Source organism: Gracilinanus agilis, chromosome 2, assembly GCF_016433145.1.
Source record: "Gracilinanus agilis isolate LMUSP501 chromosome 2, AgileGrace, whole genome shotgun sequence".
NCBI classification, from domain to species: domain Eukaryota; kingdom Metazoa; phylum Chordata; class Mammalia; order Didelphimorphia; family Didelphidae; genus Gracilinanus; species Gracilinanus agilis.
This window is the reverse complement of record NC_058131.1, coordinates 5589103-5607019: the sequence shown is the minus strand read 5'-3', so window position 1 is coordinate 5607019 and position 17917 is coordinate 5589103. Positions and strand designations below refer to the sequence as shown.

Genomic DNA, 17917 nt, shown 5'->3' with positions numbered 1-17917 from the left:
AGCCTAGCGCCGGCTCACCCGATTCTCTGCTCCCCACAGCTGCTGGGGGTCTCCTCAGATACCCCGCAGCGACTCTCGACCCAGACCCAGGCACAGAGATGGGGAGCAGCAGGGGGAGAACAGACGAGACGGAGGCTCAGAAACAGCGACTAAGGGACGACGCCGCGCCCTGAAGCCGGCCATGGCGGCCCTGCATGCATGCTGGGTCCTGTCTGGACTTTCCCCGCCGTGAAAAGAAGGCTCTCGTGAAGAACCGAGCCGAAATGGTCCAAATGGTCCAAGCAGCCACTGAGCGGGCCTCTCGTCCCCCAGGGGCTCCCGGAGGGCAGGCGAGGAGGCGCCTCCCCAAGTCGCAGAGAGCTGGGACGAACGCTCCATCCGCACCCCAAACAAGCCTTGCAAAGGCCCGAGGGCCGAGCCAGCCCGAGATGGGGCCGAGGCCGTCGTGGGGCCTGTCCAGGCGCTGAGGGGCCGCCCGGCAGTCGCAGAGGGACGGCGGGGTTTTGCGGGTCCAACAAAGGCCCCCACGAGGCCTTGTTTCCGGCCTGGGTCGCACGCGGAGCCTCTTACCTTCCGTGGTGGGAAAGCCTCCGTCGCCGTCGCTCTTGGTCTCCGCCAGCTTCCCCGTCCGCAGCAGGACCTCGGCGAAGCTCTCCTTGGCGACGTGCTGGTACGCTGTGTAGGTGGCCTCCGACTAGGGAAGGGAGGCCGCGAGGCCGGGTTACGAGGCGCTTCCTTAAGGGCCCCCGACTTTCCTGAGGAGTCGGCGCTCTGCCTGTGAGCTCGGGGCCACTGAGCCGACGGCCTCGTTTTCGGAAACAAAGCATTCTGGGTCAGACTCAGCACTCACCTCGGAGATGAAGGGGTTGGCCAGGAGCGACTCGTAGAAGGGGTGGCAGCCTTGTCTCTCCAGGGCGGCGTTGGCGCCCACTCCCCGGCCATACACGTCCCCGAGGTCTTGGCCCTGCACGGACAGAGCGGCAGGACGGCCGTCGGAAAGACCGGACTGAAGATCGCAGGCCTGGCCCGGGCTGGGTCCCACCTGGGGGCCTCCCAGTCAGGCACTGACGGGGCTCTCCATGGGGACGGGGTTGTGAGTGTGAAGGCTAAGAGGACGGCCGCAGGCCTTGCTTTCTGCCCACGAAGGCTATTCAAAAGCTCATTTTTAAGGCTGAAACCAAATTCGCTGCCCTTGTGGGCCTGCTCTTTGGTCAGAGCCAGCAGGGACCCCCAGAAGGAGAGGCAGAAGGCAGGGGGTGCGGGAGGGGTCACGCCTGAAGCGCGGAAGCCTCGGAGAGCGGAGCTGCCGGTCCCTCCCTCAGAGCCAGGGGCCACGCTGGGAGGGGAAGAGCTCTGGGGCGCACCAGCGACCAGGGACCCCACTTCTCGTTCTAAACAAGAACCCGGCGTTCGCTGCCCCCCAGAACCAGCTGCCGGGCCTCTGAGGTGGGAGTGCTGAGAGCCCGACACTTAAGAAAGGGGCCGTGCCGGGGGGCGGCCGGAGAACTGAGAGGGGGTCTGAGGCGGGAGGAGGCGCGTCTGCGGGGCCCCCCTTACGTGCAATGGCCGCAGATAGGCCAAGGACTTCTTCCACCACTGCCCGTCGCTGACGGCGTGCAGCACCGCTTTGGTGGTGGTCGTCGTGTTGGAGAGGACCTTCATGGTGGTGGCCGTGGTCCAGTGCAGCAGGTCCCCCGACTGGCTGGACGGGATGCCCGCTTCATCCTAGCAGGCCACGGGGAAAGAGAAGTTTAGAGCTGGAGGGGAGCCCCCGAGTCTGAACGTGGCCCCCCATCGCCATCCCATTCTGAAGGGGCAGAAAGTACGACTGAGAAGGGAAAGCGTCTGTGTGCCTGCTTCAATCTCCCGGGCGGGATACGGCCAACCTCCCGACCCATATTGGCCGAGGGATGGCCCAACCGAGGAGGCCACCCGGCCCGACCTCCACAGCTTCCAGAGAGGAAAAAGACCTTGTGGAGAGAGCAGCGCAGGAGGCCAGAGGCGAGAAGACCCGAATGGCAAAGATAACTAAGAACGAAGGTCTACCGAAACGAAATAATCCCATCCTAAATTACAAGTGGAAAAAAACCAAAAGCAGCACAAAAAAACTGAATTGGATAAACCTGCCAAGGAAAACGGACCCGCAGAAACAAGCCAAAATGTCTATGATGACACTAAAAGTGGTATTAGTTTATTTTAAAAAACCCACTTAGACCTTTGGACATGTTATCTAAAAAATGGAAATTCTAAAAATCAGAGACAATAAGTAAACTTGAAAATAAAAAGACTGAGCTCATGAACTATTTGAAGACAAAAAGAGATGTTTAAAGGGAGAAGATTACCAAGTTCAAAAAGTGAAAAAGATTATCTCAAAAGAGAAAGTAACAAAAAGCATTAAATCGATTATACTCATCATATGCCAACAAAATCCATTTTATTTCTATTTTATAAATATAAAATTAACAAAGAAGGAAATTTAAACAAACAAATCTCCAAGAAAAATTAAACAAGGCATAAGTGAACACCTACTGAAAAGTACACTGAGATCAAATGGATTTACATGTAAATTGTGCAAAACCCATAAATGACAATTAGCCCTTATGCTATAGCAATACATACACACACATATACATACATATGTAGAGAGAGAGATACATGCATACTGCTCATGAAGCTAGAGAAAGAAGGCATCTTGTCCAACTCAGGTCCGGCTACCTCTAAATCCAGGATTCTATCTTTGTGAAGAAAACTATAGCTCTGAATTCCCAAACAAGAGAAGGATAAACAGAAAAAGAAAACTATGGCCAATATCACTGATTAGTATTAATAGATTCTCAAGGAAGTCAAAACAATATATTTTTAATTATTTTAATTTATTTGTTTATAATTGATTTAAGTATTTTTATTTATAATTAATTACATAATTATAAATATTAAGTATTTAAATAATAAATTCTATATACATTAAATTAAATTAATTAAGATAAAATATTTGCTCTGATGAGGTGGATTTCTAGCAGGAATAAATGGATGGATGGTTCAACACTACTAGGAAAACTATAACCATAATGAATCCTATCATGAAGTAAGAAAATGTTAATCAAGTATCAATAGACACAGACCTTCAATGAAATGGAAAATCTGGTCATTTTACAAATACTAAATGGCTAAAAGAGCAAAAGGATCTTTCCTGGAAAAGATCCAAAGTCGTTATCTAAAAGCAGGAGCCACCATTTATAAGAAGACTAAAAGCATTCTCCATAGCAGAAAAGGAAAAGCAATGATGGCCATTCTTGGACCACTTGTCTACAAAGTATAGACAAACATGAGGCAAGATTATCTCTAGCTGCAGAGGACAGGATGGCTTCCTGAAAGACTTTCAAAAATTCCAATAAAACATTTAATTCAAGCAAAATGGATAGTTTTTAATAAAGTAGCAGAACATAAAATAAATCCAAAAAGATACCTTGCTCACAAAACCCAAACACAAAATATGAGGGTCTTAGTCTACCAAGACACACATAAAACTTCCCTTTAAAAAAAATCCTTGTTTTCCATCTTAGAATCAATATTGTGTACAGGTTCCAAGGGAGAAGAGCTGTCAGGCCTGAGCAATGGAGGTTAAGTGACTCGTCCAGGGTCACACAGCTAGGAAATATCTAAGGCCACTTTTGAACCCAGGACCTCCTATCTCTAGGCCTAACTCTCAATCTACCAAGCCACCTAGCAGCCCCCATACATAAAACATCCAAAATAAAGCAACTAAAATGTCTTTCTAGAACTCAAGGAAGGCTTAAACCACTGGAAAGGCATTCCTCGCTCACAAGCAAGCTATGCTGATGTAATGAAAACAACATTATTTCCCAAATAATTGACAGATTGAGTGTTCTATAGAGCCCACGACAGAGGGATCACTCCACAGAACTGACCAGAATAATTACAAAATTAGTCTGGAGGAAATAAAGCCAAGACTATCACGGAGGATGGAAAAAGCCTCTGGGAGCTCGCGGGCTCCTCACCCGTCTTCTCGGCACAGAGCCGTAGAGGCTGAACTCCAGGTTTTATGAAGTGGCTCCTGGGGGGAGCAGGAGCTGCCTGGAGGACTCTCCCCTCGCCGGGCAGGTGGGAAGGAGCCCAGACCCTGAGGAGGATCCGAAGAGAAGACGGTCTGGGGGAGGACGACGCAAGAAGAAAGCCGTGAGCAGAGAAGGGGGAAGGAGGACAGGGAGGCGCGCTGGGCCTGTCTGCTCACGTCTCTTCCTTAAAGCACATTTTAACATCCTGCCTGCCTCGTCTGCCCACGCCGGCCATGGGCCAGTCAACGAGGGCCCGGGCGAACGGGAAAGAGAGGGAGGAAGGAGGAGGAGGTGATCCTCCAGCAAAGGCCAGGCCAACCTGTGCCCTTCAGGCTCCTAAGGGGGCGAGCAATGGGCCCTCATTCACCCCCGACTGTCCGGGAGGAGATGGCAGCGGGAGACGTAGGAGGAAGCTCAGAGATCACAGATTCAGCTCCCCCTTCATGGATGAGGGGCTAGTGGTCAGGCCTGATGGGGGATAAAGCAAAGTCAAGAGTCAAGATGGGGAAGTCTTTCAAGAGGGGGAAATGCAGTGAGAGAGGTGAACGCTGATCATCTTCAGCGAGGTCTTAGCACAAGTAATGCTGCCCCCAGGACTCCGGATAGAGACATGACCACCAGAAGAGACGGCGTGTGATAAGCGGCAGGCAAGGGGTGGGAATTAAGGGCAAGAGATGCAGGGACATCATTTTCTTTCCATTCAAACACGACGAAGACCTTAAGACACAATCTTTAAAACTGAAAGAAAAATCATCAAAAGCCACAGATTTCATATTGGACTAAAGAGTTGTCATTTGGAGCAGAGAATGACACATTTCAAAAAAATATGATTTTCAAGGGGATCAGATAAAGGTCTGGATAAAATCAAACTTAGTTTCTTCTTCTTACTCAGCTGGAGTAGAAAGCCCTTAGTGAAACCCCAAGCAATAAAGAGAAGCTGCTAAAAACAAATTGGGCCTGAGAAGACGGAGCCCCAGCAAAGAAACATTAAGATCTGGGGCGCCGCCAGTGGTCGAGGAACTAAGGATCCACAGGCTTGGGCTGCGGACGCTTTCTCAGTGGACGAGGTGAGAAGGAGAACAAGCGAGTGAGAGAACAGTACTGGGAAGGAGGTTTCCAGGTCTCGGGTCCCGAGGGGCAGGGGCTCACGCTCAGGCCTCTTCTGCCCCATCATTTCACCGACAATGGAAACAGGCCCGGAGAAGGCCAAGGACGCTGAGGGCCAGAACCTTCCTCTGAGTCTCAGGCCCCGCAGGAGTTGTTGGGCCCCAGGGGCTGCTGCCCAGGGCGAAGGCACCAGGCTGCCCCTAGGGCCGTTCCCAAGGCTCTGAGGGGCAGGGTCTGAGGGCTAGTGGTCAAGGGGTAAAAGTAGCTTGACTGGCCTGGCCCAGGCCGCCTCCCATCTCTGGCTCCAGAGGCCACGGCCTTTCAGTAGGTTGGCTCGCCTGTCTTTGGGGCAACTGGATGGCCCTTCTTCTCAGTGAGAGGACATCGTGCGCTCCCATGGCTTGGGTCCGGGTGATCTTAGGAAGCATTTAACAGAAGGGAACAAACAGGCTCCCAAGGCAGTCTGGTAGGGGGCAAAGGGCTGGGTTCATGGTTCGCTGAGGCTTGGGTTCTAATCCTTCCTCTCCCATTTACTAGTGTGAGGGTAAGCCAAGGAGCCCTGGACTCCTCCTCCGCAGTTCAGGCCTTACAGGGCCACGTGGCCCAGGAGATCACCTGAGGCCTCCCCGAGCAGGGCACAATGATCCCAGGCTCCCTCCTAGCCCAGCTCCTCTCTGCCTGGGGGATCCCAGGACAGGCCACTAGGCCGTGCCCCTTCCCCTCCGGCTTCCTTCTGAACCACCTTTCTCATTCTACTTTGTGTCCCCAGTGCCTGAGCACGTTCCTGGCACATGGGGATGCTACATAAATGTTTGCTGACTGACTACAGGATCAATGGATTGTCGGGGCCTTCCAAAAGTGTGAGAGAGCTCAGCTGGATGGTGGGACATCTGTCCGGGTAGACGCCGGCCCGCTCATCCCCGTCACCATCAAAATTGTAGCTGCCTCCAGGACCTGAAGCCAGCATGCCTGGGGCTGCACTGCCAGGAACCTTGTGGGCAAACATCTGCAAAGGTTTTTTCCTCTAAATCCTCAACTTCTATCCTGGAATCAGGACTGAGTGTCGGTGCCAAGGCAGAAGGGTGGAAAGGTCCGGGCAGTGGGGATTAAGTGACTTGTGCAGGGTCACACAGCTGGGAAGGGAACAAAGCCAGACTGGAACCCAGGACCTCCTATCTCTGGGCCTAGTGCTCCATCCCCTAAGCACATAGCTGCCCCCCAGAAATGCTTTTTAATCATTCATTCATTCCTGGGGAGAATGCCGTCCCATGGCCCACAGACAATGCTTGCAAACATCACCCAAGACCGAGTGACCATGAAGGGAAGAGGAAATCCCTCAGCCAAGAAGAGGAAGAGCTCAGAGAGCAGAGACCTCAAGGCGGGAAGAGGACCAGAGGAAATGGGAGAAAGAAGTCATGTGGGGGTGAGAGTGGGTGTGTCTGTGTGTCTGTCTCTGTCCCCGTGTGTCCACGTAGGTATGCCCCAGGGGGTGGGACCCAGCTCAGCCCCAGGTCTCTGACTCCACACAACCAAGACCTCCATGGGGTGGGGCAAAGTTGGGACACTAGTGCATTGCTGGGAGCTGTGAATGGATCCATTCTGGTAAGCAATTTGGAGTCATGCCCAAAGAGCTCTAAAAGACTGCCTGTCCTTTGATCCAGCCATACCACTGCTGGGTCTATACCCCAAAAAGATAATAAGGAAAAATACTTGTACAAAAATATTCACAGCCGCACTCTTTGTGGTGGAAAAAAATTGGAAGATGAGGGGGTATCCCTCGATTAGGGAATTGCTGAACAAATTGTGGTATCTGATGGGAATAAGATACTATTGTGCTATAAGGAAAGATGAACTGGAGGAATTCCATGTGAACTGGGAAGATCTCCAGGAAGTGATGCAGAGTGAAAGGAACAGAACCAGAAGAACATTGTACAGAGAGACAGATACATTGTAGCAAGATCGAATGTAACTGACTATGCTACTAGCAGCAAATCCTGAGGAACTTACAAGAAAGAAGCTATCCACATCCAGAAAGAACTGTGGGAGCAGAAATGCAGAAGAAAATATATGATTCACCACTTGTTTATATGGGTATAGGATTGGGGGCTTTGGTTTTTAAAAGATTACTGTATTATAAAAATTAATAATATGGAAAGAGGTATTGAGTGATTATACATGTATAACCCAGAGGAACTGCTTGTCTGCCCTGGAAGGGGGGGAAGAAAGAGGGGAAGAAGACAACACAGATTATGTAAACATGGAAAAAAATTAAAAAATAAAATTATATTATAACCTGAAAAAAAAAACCCCAACAATAAAGGAACCCTGTGTCCAGCTTCCTGTGGGACTCCATGACTGTACCAGACACTGTTTGGGGGCAGTGCCCAGGGGGGGATGGCAAAGAACATTCTTTGGAGATGGTGGCAAAGCTGCTGCCAAGGGACAAGAGGAGCTGCGTCCCAGGGTAGAAGGGGCTGCTCTCATGTCTCCCCTTCCCCCCCGCCGCCATCCTGTTTTGGGGGCAGGGGAGACAGGAGGGGCCTAGCCACTCTGTTCGCCTTTCTTCTATTCCTTCCTTCTTGCCAGGGGGAGGCTTATAAGAAGGCAGGAGCAAGTAGAGGAGCCCCACTCCCCCGGGCTGCTCCATTGGTGCCCGCTGTGCTCCCTCTTCCTCTCCCCGAGCTGAGCCCTTTAGTCCCTCACAAGGTCCCTCCCTGTTTAGGTAGCCTCCCCCCAGCTCCCTGTGAGACCTGGAGCTCCTTGGGGGCCAGGTCTATCTCTGCCTTTCTTTGAATTGCTAGAGTTTAGTGCCAGGCCCAGAACACAGAGGGCATCTAATAGCTGCTTGTCATCTGACTGGCACACAGAGGGAGTCTAATAACTGCTCGTCATCTGACTGACCTTTCCAATCTTGTACAGCATCAGAACATTTTGCCCATCCCTCTCCACATGTCCTCCCCAAACTAGTGCACTCACAGCCTCCCCACAAGAGACTCCCTCTCTCTGCCTTCCCCGGAGCCTCCCAAGATCCCCTCAAGGCTCCCTGCAGCCTATGTCTATGTCTCCCATGGGACTGTGCAGGTATCGGAGTCTTCTTCCCAGCCCCACAGTTTCTTCCAGTTTCTATTTCCCATTTACTTCCACATCTAAATGGTTCTTCCTCCAGGAAGCCCTCAAGGACAAGGCCTTCTACCTCGTGGCCTCACCATGAATAAAGAAGTTAATGATCCTGAATGGCACAGCCCACACTACTGAGACCAGAGAGGGGCTCCCTCTCAGGGGTTCAAAGAGTCATGAGAAAACCTGGCCATGTGCAGAAAAGGGGCAAGGGGCCAACTTCGTTTCTTTAGAGGCCCTCCTCAAGCCATGCTTCTACCCCAAAGCCACAGAACATGGTCCCTTGGCCCTGCCCGTCCCTCCAGGTGCACGGTATCTCCTTAACCACAAAAAGGGTTCCATCCATCCCTCGCCACCCTCTACAGCACAGTTGGCCAGACACCAGCAGGGCCTGAGGAAGCGCCCATGGGTGCTACCTCCCTCCCCCCTGCCAGGGCTCTCTCCAGGTAGTCAGCTCACAAAAACCCATGTGCCAAACACCTGGAAGTTGGCAGCGGGCTCTGCCCCTGAATCATGTTGGCCCAGCACCAAGGCCCCTGCCAGAATGGGGATAACGAGAGGCCACACTTCCCAAGGGGTGGCGAGGATCAATGAGAGGATATTCAAAGGTGCCTCACACGGTGCGAGGCGCACAGCAGGCGCTTCCTAAATGCCCTGGCTCCATGGCTTACCTCTGGAGGCCCCGGCACCGGTAGCAGGGACACGCTTGGGCTCTCTCCTCCTTCACATGGATGCATCTGGAAATTCACCCTCTGATAAAGGATCTGGAGGGAGAGCAGACAATAGTCTGGTTGGCCTTGAAGTGATGCCTGGGTCCGGCTCTATCCCAGCTCACAGGAATAAGCCTCAACTTTGGGAGAAATGGCGGCATCCCCCCTGTTCTCTGGGGACATGGAGGCCTCTCAATGGCTGAGCGAAGGGCCTGGAATATGGTTGATGGAAGATGGGGCACAAGCCCAGAGGGCCCGGATCCAGAGGCTTCCCCAAAACTACAGGCTTGGGGGCATTAATGAGGTTGGGGGGTTCTCACTAGCTTAGGCTCCTGAAATCCCCAACACCCTATCCTAGAGCAGATGTAAAATGCTGGAGGGAGCACAGCCAGGATCGTTGTTCCTTGGGGTCACACACAAGTCCTGCCCACAGGGCTACCCAGAAGCCAGCTGACCAGCTGGTCTCTGGATGTCTACCAGAAACCAGTACGAAGCCAAAAGCCCAGGCTACACTCGCACCCCGGGCCACCCCAGGCCACCCCAGGCCTTCTGGCTCCTCATTTTTGACAAGAGACACTTGTTTCCTAACCAGTTCATTCCTCTGAAATGACGTCTCCCCTCCTGGACCTCCCTCTCTAGGTCTTCAGGACAGCTCCTCTCTCACTCCTCCTCCTGGACGCCCCTCTCCCCACCGGGGCCCTCTTCTCTTCTCCACCTACACTACCTCCCCTGGGGAGCTCATAGCGCAGTGGATCTGAGCTGTCGACTCTCTACCGATTCTGCCCCAAACTCTCAGCAGACTTCCATTCTCAGATCTCCACCTGCCTAGTGAACGTCTCAGATGGGATGAGCATCTGAAACCCAAAACGTCCCCAACTGAATTCATTCTCTTCCTACCATCCCTCCTGCGGCAGACTGGGGTGGCCCCCCCTCCCCATCCTTCTGGCTCACCCCCCAACTCTGTGGAACTCATGGTCTCCCCCCTTAGGCTGGGAGCTCCCGGAGGGCAGGGACTGCCTTTTGCCTTCTCTGTATCCCTGGCACTTGGCACAGGTGCCTGGCACATAGCAGGCGCTTAAGAACTCACACATGGGTCCCCTGTAATGATGATCCCATGCCCAAACATCTCACAAACGTCTAAGAAAATGAATTCAGGCACAATTCGACCTCCTCCCGCCTCTGACACTCACCTCTGTCTGGAGAGAGCTGCTCGCCGCCAGGAGACGCTCGATGGAGCCGGGAGGACAATGCGTCAGAGCAAACGCCATGAGCTCCTGGCGGGCAGCCAAGTCCCGGAAGCCTTCGCACTGCCCCAGCTGGCTGCACACGTCCCAGCTCTGAGCGTAGCCTACAAGGGAAGGACACGAGGAGGGAGGAGGCTGGGAGAGCCATTCTCGGGGCCACATACTGCCAGGGCAAGCCCGGGGACCCTGAAGGGCACAGAGGGGCCAGGCTGGCTGGGAGGGGTGCCAATTAAAGAGGCCTGATGGACAGGCTGCCCCCAGGGGCAGGGAAAGTGCGCAGGAAAGAGCGCCATTGGCCTCCTCACCGCTGGCATCTTGTCCCTAAAAATGACTCGGGGACGGACCAGTGTAATGCAGGGTTGCAACAAAAGCTCTTGCTTTTGCAAACCTACTGTAGCAACCTGTCAGTTGGAAAGGTTTAGAATGCTGAACCAGCCAGGGGACTGGGCTCAGGGAAAAACCGTTGGTTCCTGAGGCTATTAAGATCCCTGGAGGGGGCAGCTGGGTAGTTCAGTGGACTGAGAGTCAGGCCTAGAGACAGGAGGTCCTAGGTTCAAATCCGGCCTCAGACACTTCCCAGCTGGGTGACCCTGGGCAAGTCACTTGATCCCCCATTGCCCACCCTTACCACTCTTCCACCAAGAAGCCAATACACAGGGGGGCAGCTGGGTAGCTCAGTGGATTGAGAGTCAGGCCTAGAGACGGGAGGTCCTAGGTTCAAATCTGGCCTCAGACACTTCCCAGCTGTGTGACCCTGGGCAAGTCACTTGACCCCCATTGCCTACCCTTACCACTCTTCCACCTATGAACACAGAAGTTAAGGGTTTAAAAGAAAAAAACAAAAACAAACAAACAAACAAAAAAAAAGAAGCCAATACACAGAAGTTAAGGGTTTAAAAAAAAAATTAAAAAAAAAAAAAAAAGACCCCTGGAGTTCCAACTGAAGGGCCTTTTGCCTTTGGGGCATTTTGGACCTTGCCTGATTTCTCTGGACCTCTCCCTGATCTCTCCATTCACATCCTGCTATTTCCCTGGATTTCCCCATTGGGCCCTGGGAGGAAGGTGGTTTGGTGGTTAGACATGTTTTGGTGGGTTTTAGCTTCTATAGGCAGGAAAAACAATCTAAATCAAGCCATCCCCTTATCTAGTGATCTAATAAATCCTTTTACCTCAGGGCAGTGAAACCTTCCCTGACTGAGGGAGACTGACCCTCTCCTCTGTAACCCTTCCCCCAGCACCAGCTTTCTCCCTAGCAGCAGTTACAAAACCCTCAAACCCTCTTTCCCTCAGCTTACCCCGGCATCAATAAATCCCTTTTGATATCTACACAAAGAGCCTCTGGTGAATCATTGTACTGAATACTAGGGCAAAGGCTGAAGAGGGAAGAATAACTTTCCTTTTATTTCTTGAGGGCAAACCTAGGCATCCATCTTGAACAGGAAGTGGCCAGCTGACCCTTCCTGCAGCCATCAGTTTCACTGGCAGGGAGGAGCCTTTGACTCCTCCCTTAAGGGACCTTAGAAATTAACAACAGAAACCCTTCAGCCAGACTTACAACATTTCTGGCTGACCCAGTTCTTCTTGTATCATAGAGATACCTTCCCTGCCTGAAGGACCCAGCCTATTTCCTCCCAGTACCCTCTGTCTCTAGCCTCTGATTAGCCTGTTTGAGCAGCCCTTCCTATATTACCCATTCATCCCTTATCTTCCTATCTTCCCTCATTCATCCCTTATCTTCATCTCATATCCCCTCACTATTTCCATAACATATACTATTACTTTTCCATATCACCAGGCAGGGGTCAGCCCAATCCCTACAGGAGCCCGGGGCCCTCTGAAGAAGAGCTGGACAGTTTGGACGAGGAGGACGAAGCTTCTGCTCCAAACCAGTACTAAATCTAGTCCCCACCAGAGAAGAAAGGCGAGGAGCGGCATGCAAAAGATCAGGGTTTGGGTCCATCCGGGCAGGCCGGAGCCCAAGGAGCCTTGCCAGCGAGGACTGCCAGCTTCCCTGTCTCCATGCCCAGAACACAGCCTCATCCTTTAAGGGCTCTTAGCCTCCAGACCGGAGCTTGGGCTCCAACTCTCCGCAAGGCCCGGCCTCTCAGCCACAGACTTCCCCAGCGTGCTCCCGGCCGGCTCAAGGGGAGCTTCTACTCCCGAACCGAGAGAAGCCAGACCAGAAAATCAGCACCGGTGACAAACCCCAAGAGGAGGAGACAGAGAAGGAGCCTCCCCAGCGCCGCCTGCTGAACACGGGCTGGGAGCTGACACAGGCATCTGGACCAGCCTCCGGCCTCTGAGGGGTGCCAAGTGTAGGGCGCCAGCCGAGCCCCAGACATGGAGAAGATAGCCGGCCATCGCCCCACTGTGAGCCACCCAGAGTCTGCGTTACCTGCGGCCATCAGCTCCTGGCAGTGCATGCTGGCGGCTTTGTAGTCCTGGAAACGAAGCGCCTGCTGGACCAACAGGACCAGAACCTGCCCCTTCCTCTCCTCGTGGTCCTCCCCTGCAAGCAGAGGCCGACACGGGCACCGGTTAGAGCCCACAAACGCTGTCTCCAGAGTAGGGGCGCCCCGAGACACAGGTCGGGTCTGCCTCTTTGGGGCAGGCCTGGGGAGGGACCTTTCCATCAGCCCCTCATGCTGCCGAGGACGGACGCAGGACCCCTGGCCCAAAGCCCTCCAGCCTGCCCAAAGGCCGGACTGCCAGCACCAGAGAAGCAGGCTCGCTGGGGGGGCCCTGCGTGATGCGGGAACAGATGGACGGACGAGAGCCGGGCTTCAGCCCTCCTAAGCAGAGGTCCAGCCCGCCACAGCCACGTGAGCCCTGAAGGAAACGTCGCCGTACAGCAGCATCGCGCCATCTCTGACTAAACTACAAACGGCTCTCCGAAGGGGCTGATCCCAGGAAGCAGAGGCCCAGCGCACAGGGCGGGCGGACGTCTGCTCTAGCAAGCACTCCGGCCTGTTCCCGGGCCTCCCCACGAGGGGGCGCTTCCCGTCTCTCCCCATATGAAGGCGAGACCCTCCCAGCCTAGGTGGCAAAGGGGCCGCCATGAGCCTCCTCGCTCCTGGGGCGCAGACAGAGAGCCTCCGGTAGCCAGCAAGCCAGGCCCAGCGGGCCCCCTCCCCCAGCTCTGTCTACAGAGTCCCAGGGCAGCCCTGCAGGGTGGCCATGGCCGAGTCATTGCACCCGGTCGGCCTCCACTTCCTCATCTGTCATATGAGCTGGAAATGGCCAACCATCCAGGATCTCTGCCAAGAAACCCTCAAACGGGGTCGCAAAGAGTCAGGCACAACGGAAGTGACTCGACCATGACAAAAACAGCTTAAACGTGGCGCCCGCTGCCAGGGGGCCTGGGCAGGAGGCCGTGCCAGCCGTCTACTGCCAAAGGGGCCGGTGCCCAGGCTGCAGGGCCCGTTCTAGAATCCTCTCCCAAAAAGCCTGCCCGGCAGGGCCGCCAACCCTCATGTCTGAGCCCATCTGGGGGGTAACACGCGTGACGGAGCCCACGGAAATGGGCCTTCACCCTTCTACCTGCAGGGGGAGCTGGGCAGGGCCAGACGTGCTGGCCAGAGCCGTGGCTCCCCTGGCCTCGCCTCGCCTCCATCTCGTGTATCCCTAATTTTAAGACTTAAACTAAAAGACGTGTAAAAGCCTCATTCCTCAGCTTTACAGGGGAGGCCCAGAGGGGAGCCCAGTGGCCTCCGCCCTCCCTCTGGAGGTAGCTCCATCACAGACCGCAGAGAAGGAGAAGTCGAGGGCTGGGCCAGGGCTGGGGGGTCGGGGCTCGGCACCTCCCCGGGGGAGTCACCTCCACGAGGGAAAGAAACCAGTTGGCCCTCCTCAGGAGAAGCCTGAGGCCTGCCCATGTCTGTGCCCGCGTGGGAGCACACAGCGCTGGCAGTGTCTCATGCACATGCATGTTCATGCGTGTCTGGGGGAACTGGGGTTCAGGGCCACACTGGCAGGACTGGAACCCGGCGTCCCTGCCAGTCCTCCAGAGGCCACGGAGTCTGCGCCTCTCGTTCTGAAAAGCCCTGGGAGGGGGCAGCTGGCTAGCTCAGTGGATGGAAAGCCAGGCCTAGGATAGGAGGTCCTGGGTTCAAATCTGGCCTCAGACCCTTCCCAGCTGTGTGAGCCTGGACAGGTCACTTCACCCCCATTCATTGCCTAGCCCTGACCACTCTTCTGCCTTGGAGCCAATACACAGTATTGATGCTAAGACAGAAGGGAAAGGTTTAAAAAAAGAGAAAGAAAAAAGAAAGAAAACAGAAAAGCCCCGAGAGGTTCACTCCCAGAATCCTCGCTGGATAAAGTCCAACATCCGCCCTCTGGACCCAGGGAAGAAACTGAGGCAGGGGGGAGGGGTGAACCCCCCCAGAGCCACTCAGAGCAGCTCCAGGCACCCCCGCTCCTGTGAAGTGGGGCCCTCTGGGGTGCCTTCCCCACCACAGAGCCCCGGGCCCCAGAGCGCCCCCCAGAACCTCCCGCCGAGCATTACCTGCCACCTGGAGCAGGCTGGCCAGGCCCAGAAGCTTGGCGGCCTGCCTGTAGGAGGTGGGGGCCTGCGCGATGCACTCCTTGATGAGGCTGAGGCGGTCCGGGCACAGGCGTACTGCAAGAGATGGGGAGGGAGACGCTGTAGCACGGCAGAGGGCCGGGGAGTCGGGGGCCTGAGTTCAAATCCTTCCTTTCAGTCACACCCTGGGCTTCCTCAATGTGAGGGAGGGGGCTGGGCTCTGTGGTCTCAAAGCCACGCCCCAATCCTCAAGGGGAGCCCCGCCATGTACCCCCAAGTCCACCCGCATCCCTGCGCTCCTGGCACCTGGCACCCTCCATGACACGCGTGCGAGGGCCCGGCTCGGGGCCTCCTCCAGGGCCTCCCTCGACAGCTCCAAGAAGGCCAAAGCCCAGAGAGGGAGGCGGGCCGGGCCGGCACCGAGCGAGCCCCACGTGTACATGGAGGACACAGATGGCCGCCGTCTCGGGGAGCCACCATACGCCGCCTCTGTGAAGCACTTCACAGACAGAACCTTGCTGGGTCCCCATAGCCCTGGGGCAGGGGCTATTCTGACCCCCATTTTACAGGCAAAGAAACCGAGGCAGGCAGCGGGAAGTGACCCACCCAGGGCCACACCGCGGGTGTCTAAAGCTAGATTCTCACTCAGGTCTTCCTGACCCTGGACCACGAGCCATCCGCTGCCTCCCAGGACACCTGAGTGTGCTTCGGGCCGGCTCTCACTGTTAGCTTCTCGGCAGGACCTGCCTGGGCCGAGCACAAGGGCCGGCCATGGCTGCGGATTGCAGCACCGAGAGGAGGCACAAGGCGTGGCCAAACGTGTGTGAAGACAGACGGCCACCCATGGAGGCCACGAAGGAAGAGCGTGAAAGGGGAAATGGCGGGTCACCAGCACGTTCCCGCTGCCGAGCTTTTGGCACACTTTGCCACAAGTACACCCGCCTGCCCGCAGAGGCCGGGCTCAATTTCCACACCGCCTCCGGGGGGCCTCCCCGATGGGCGCCCGTCCTACATGGTGCCTTTCAGGACTGACATTCTATATCAAAGGGGTGACCCTCCCCAGCCGGGCCACGTGTGACCCCTCACATGCGTGTGTCTCTCTCTCCTGCTAACAGAAGAGCGCCAGGGCTCAGAGGCCTCGCTCGCTAATGGGCAAGTTCATGATCCTGTGGGCCTGCCTGTCCTGTGGGCCTGCCTGTCCTGTGGGCCTGTTCTGTGGGCCTGCCCAGGATCCCGTCCTGTGGGCGCCGCCAGAACAGAGCCTCCAGATGAGGAACCGGCCGGGCCCAGTCCTCCAGGGTCATGACAGAACAGCAGGGGCGAGTCCCAGACAGGCACCCTGTTCTGCCAACACGTGTCACCCCTCGAGACGCCCGAGTCACCCCGAGTCACCACCAGAGCAGACTGGGGCCTCCCCAATTCAGAGCTCGTTAGCGCTGGGGCCACGGCTGTACCCGGGCGAGAGCAGCACCTGTCTGAGTTTGGTCTAACAAATGTCTGAAAATGAAAAGGAACGAGAAGAGGGTTGGGGGGTCTGGGCAAAGCTGACCCAGATGCCCTGCTAGGGGAGGAGGAGACATCTGCAGCCCAGACCCAAGATGCCCACTCTGGGAGGAAGCTACCGCAGGGACTGGACCCTGCATGTCTCCCCCCTGGAGGAGCAGGGAGGCACGAGGCCCCACTCACATTGAATCAGTCTCCAACATGGGAGCCTCGAGTGTGGGGATGTGAAAGCCACGTGACACAAGGGGGTCCCTGCTTGGCCCCCTGCCTCTGGCCAGCCAGCAAGGTACTCGATGGCCCAGGCTGCCACAAGAGCTTTGCCCACAAGCCACAGACCCAAAGGCTCAGAGGTCAGTCACAACTTGTCCAGGCTCAGTGAGGAATGGGGCTGACCTGGGATTCAAACAAGAAGAGAAGCAGCCACTTAAGTACCTACTGGATGTCAGGCTGGACATCTTATAATTATTAAGACTCTGGTCAAGATAAATGAGGTGACAGTTATAGGTTCACTATTATACCCATTTTACAGTAGAAGAAACTGAGTTTAGAGAACTGAAAGGTCTAGGCCAGGGTCACAGAACTAGTAAATGTGGCATGACCTGAACTCAGGTCTTCCTGACTCCAGACCCAGCTCTCAATCCCTGCCTAAACTGTCCAAATCTCCTTAAGATCAAACCAGGATCCTTTCCACTCCGCCAAGTGTCCTGATGGAACCACAAAGAGCCCATTTGTCAGAGGCAGCTAGTAGGTATAGCAGGGTGTGGACCATTGGACCTGCCACTGAGAACATTCAAGTTCAAATCTTGCATTGGATACTTCCTAGCTGGGTGACATGGGCCAGCCACTTCTCCTCTTTGCCTCACTTTCCTTGTCTATAAAATGGGAATAATGGCACTGACCTTCCAGGATTAGTGTGAGGATCCAATGAAGCAACATTTGTAAAATGCTTCACAAAACTTTGATTCTGCAGAAACAGGGGCTGTGCTTTAGGAAGATCCCTTTGGGAGCTGCATGGAAGATGGTCTCAAGTTGGGGGAGAGACTGAAGCAGGCAGACCTTCCCAGCTGCTACTGCCATGGTTCAGGTGTGAGGGGATGAGGGTGTGCACCAAGGTCAGAGGAGAGGAGGAGTGTATCCAAGAGATGCTGAAGAAGGGAAACTGACCAGAGATGCTGCAGAGAGAGGGGAAACTGACCAGAGATGCTGCAGAGGGGAAACTGACCAGAGATGCTGCAGAGAGAGGGGAAACTGACCTGAGATGCTATGGAGGGGAAAATGACCAGAGATGCTGCAGAGAGAGGGGAAACTGACCAGAGATGCTGCAGAGAGAGGGGAAACTGACCAGAGATGCTATAGAAGGGAAATGGATAGGCCCCAGCACCATCTTGGATGTGGAGGGTGAGAAGATGGGCGAAGCCCACAATGACTCCCAAAATGGGAGCCTGGGGACTGGGAGGAGGGAGGTGCCCTCCACAGTGACAAGGAAGGTATGTTCAGGGGGAAAGACACTGAGTTCTGTTTTGGACATAATGAGTTTAAGTTGCCTACTGGACATCCACTTTGAGATGTGTGGGAAGCCGTTCGATGTATTAAAGCGTTGGGAGAAATAGGATCAAATTTAGGGCCTGTTATCTG

At 54.8% G+C, this 17917-nt stretch overlaps 1 protein-coding gene across 1 annotated transcript in view; it reads right to left on the bottom strand.

Moving 5' to 3' along the window:
- The window catches only part of NBAS (NBAS subunit of NRZ tethering complex), a 141176-nt gene that overhangs the window by 40704 nt on the left and 82555 nt on the right, over nt 1–17917 (bottom strand). The window contains exons 32-38 of the mRNA XM_044663007.1: nt 14762–14875; nt 12650–12763; nt 10201–10358; nt 8972–9064; nt 1558–1725; nt 851–964; nt 571–694 (exon numbers count right to left, since the gene is read on the bottom strand). Of these exons, the coding sequence (XP_044518942.1) occupies nt 571–694; nt 851–964; nt 1558–1725; nt 8972–9064; nt 10201–10358; nt 12650–12763; nt 14762–14875 (885 nt within the window). The remainder of the gene's footprint in view (nt 1–570; nt 695–850; nt 965–1557; nt 1726–8971; nt 9065–10200; nt 10359–12649; nt 12764–14761; nt 14876–17917) is intronic.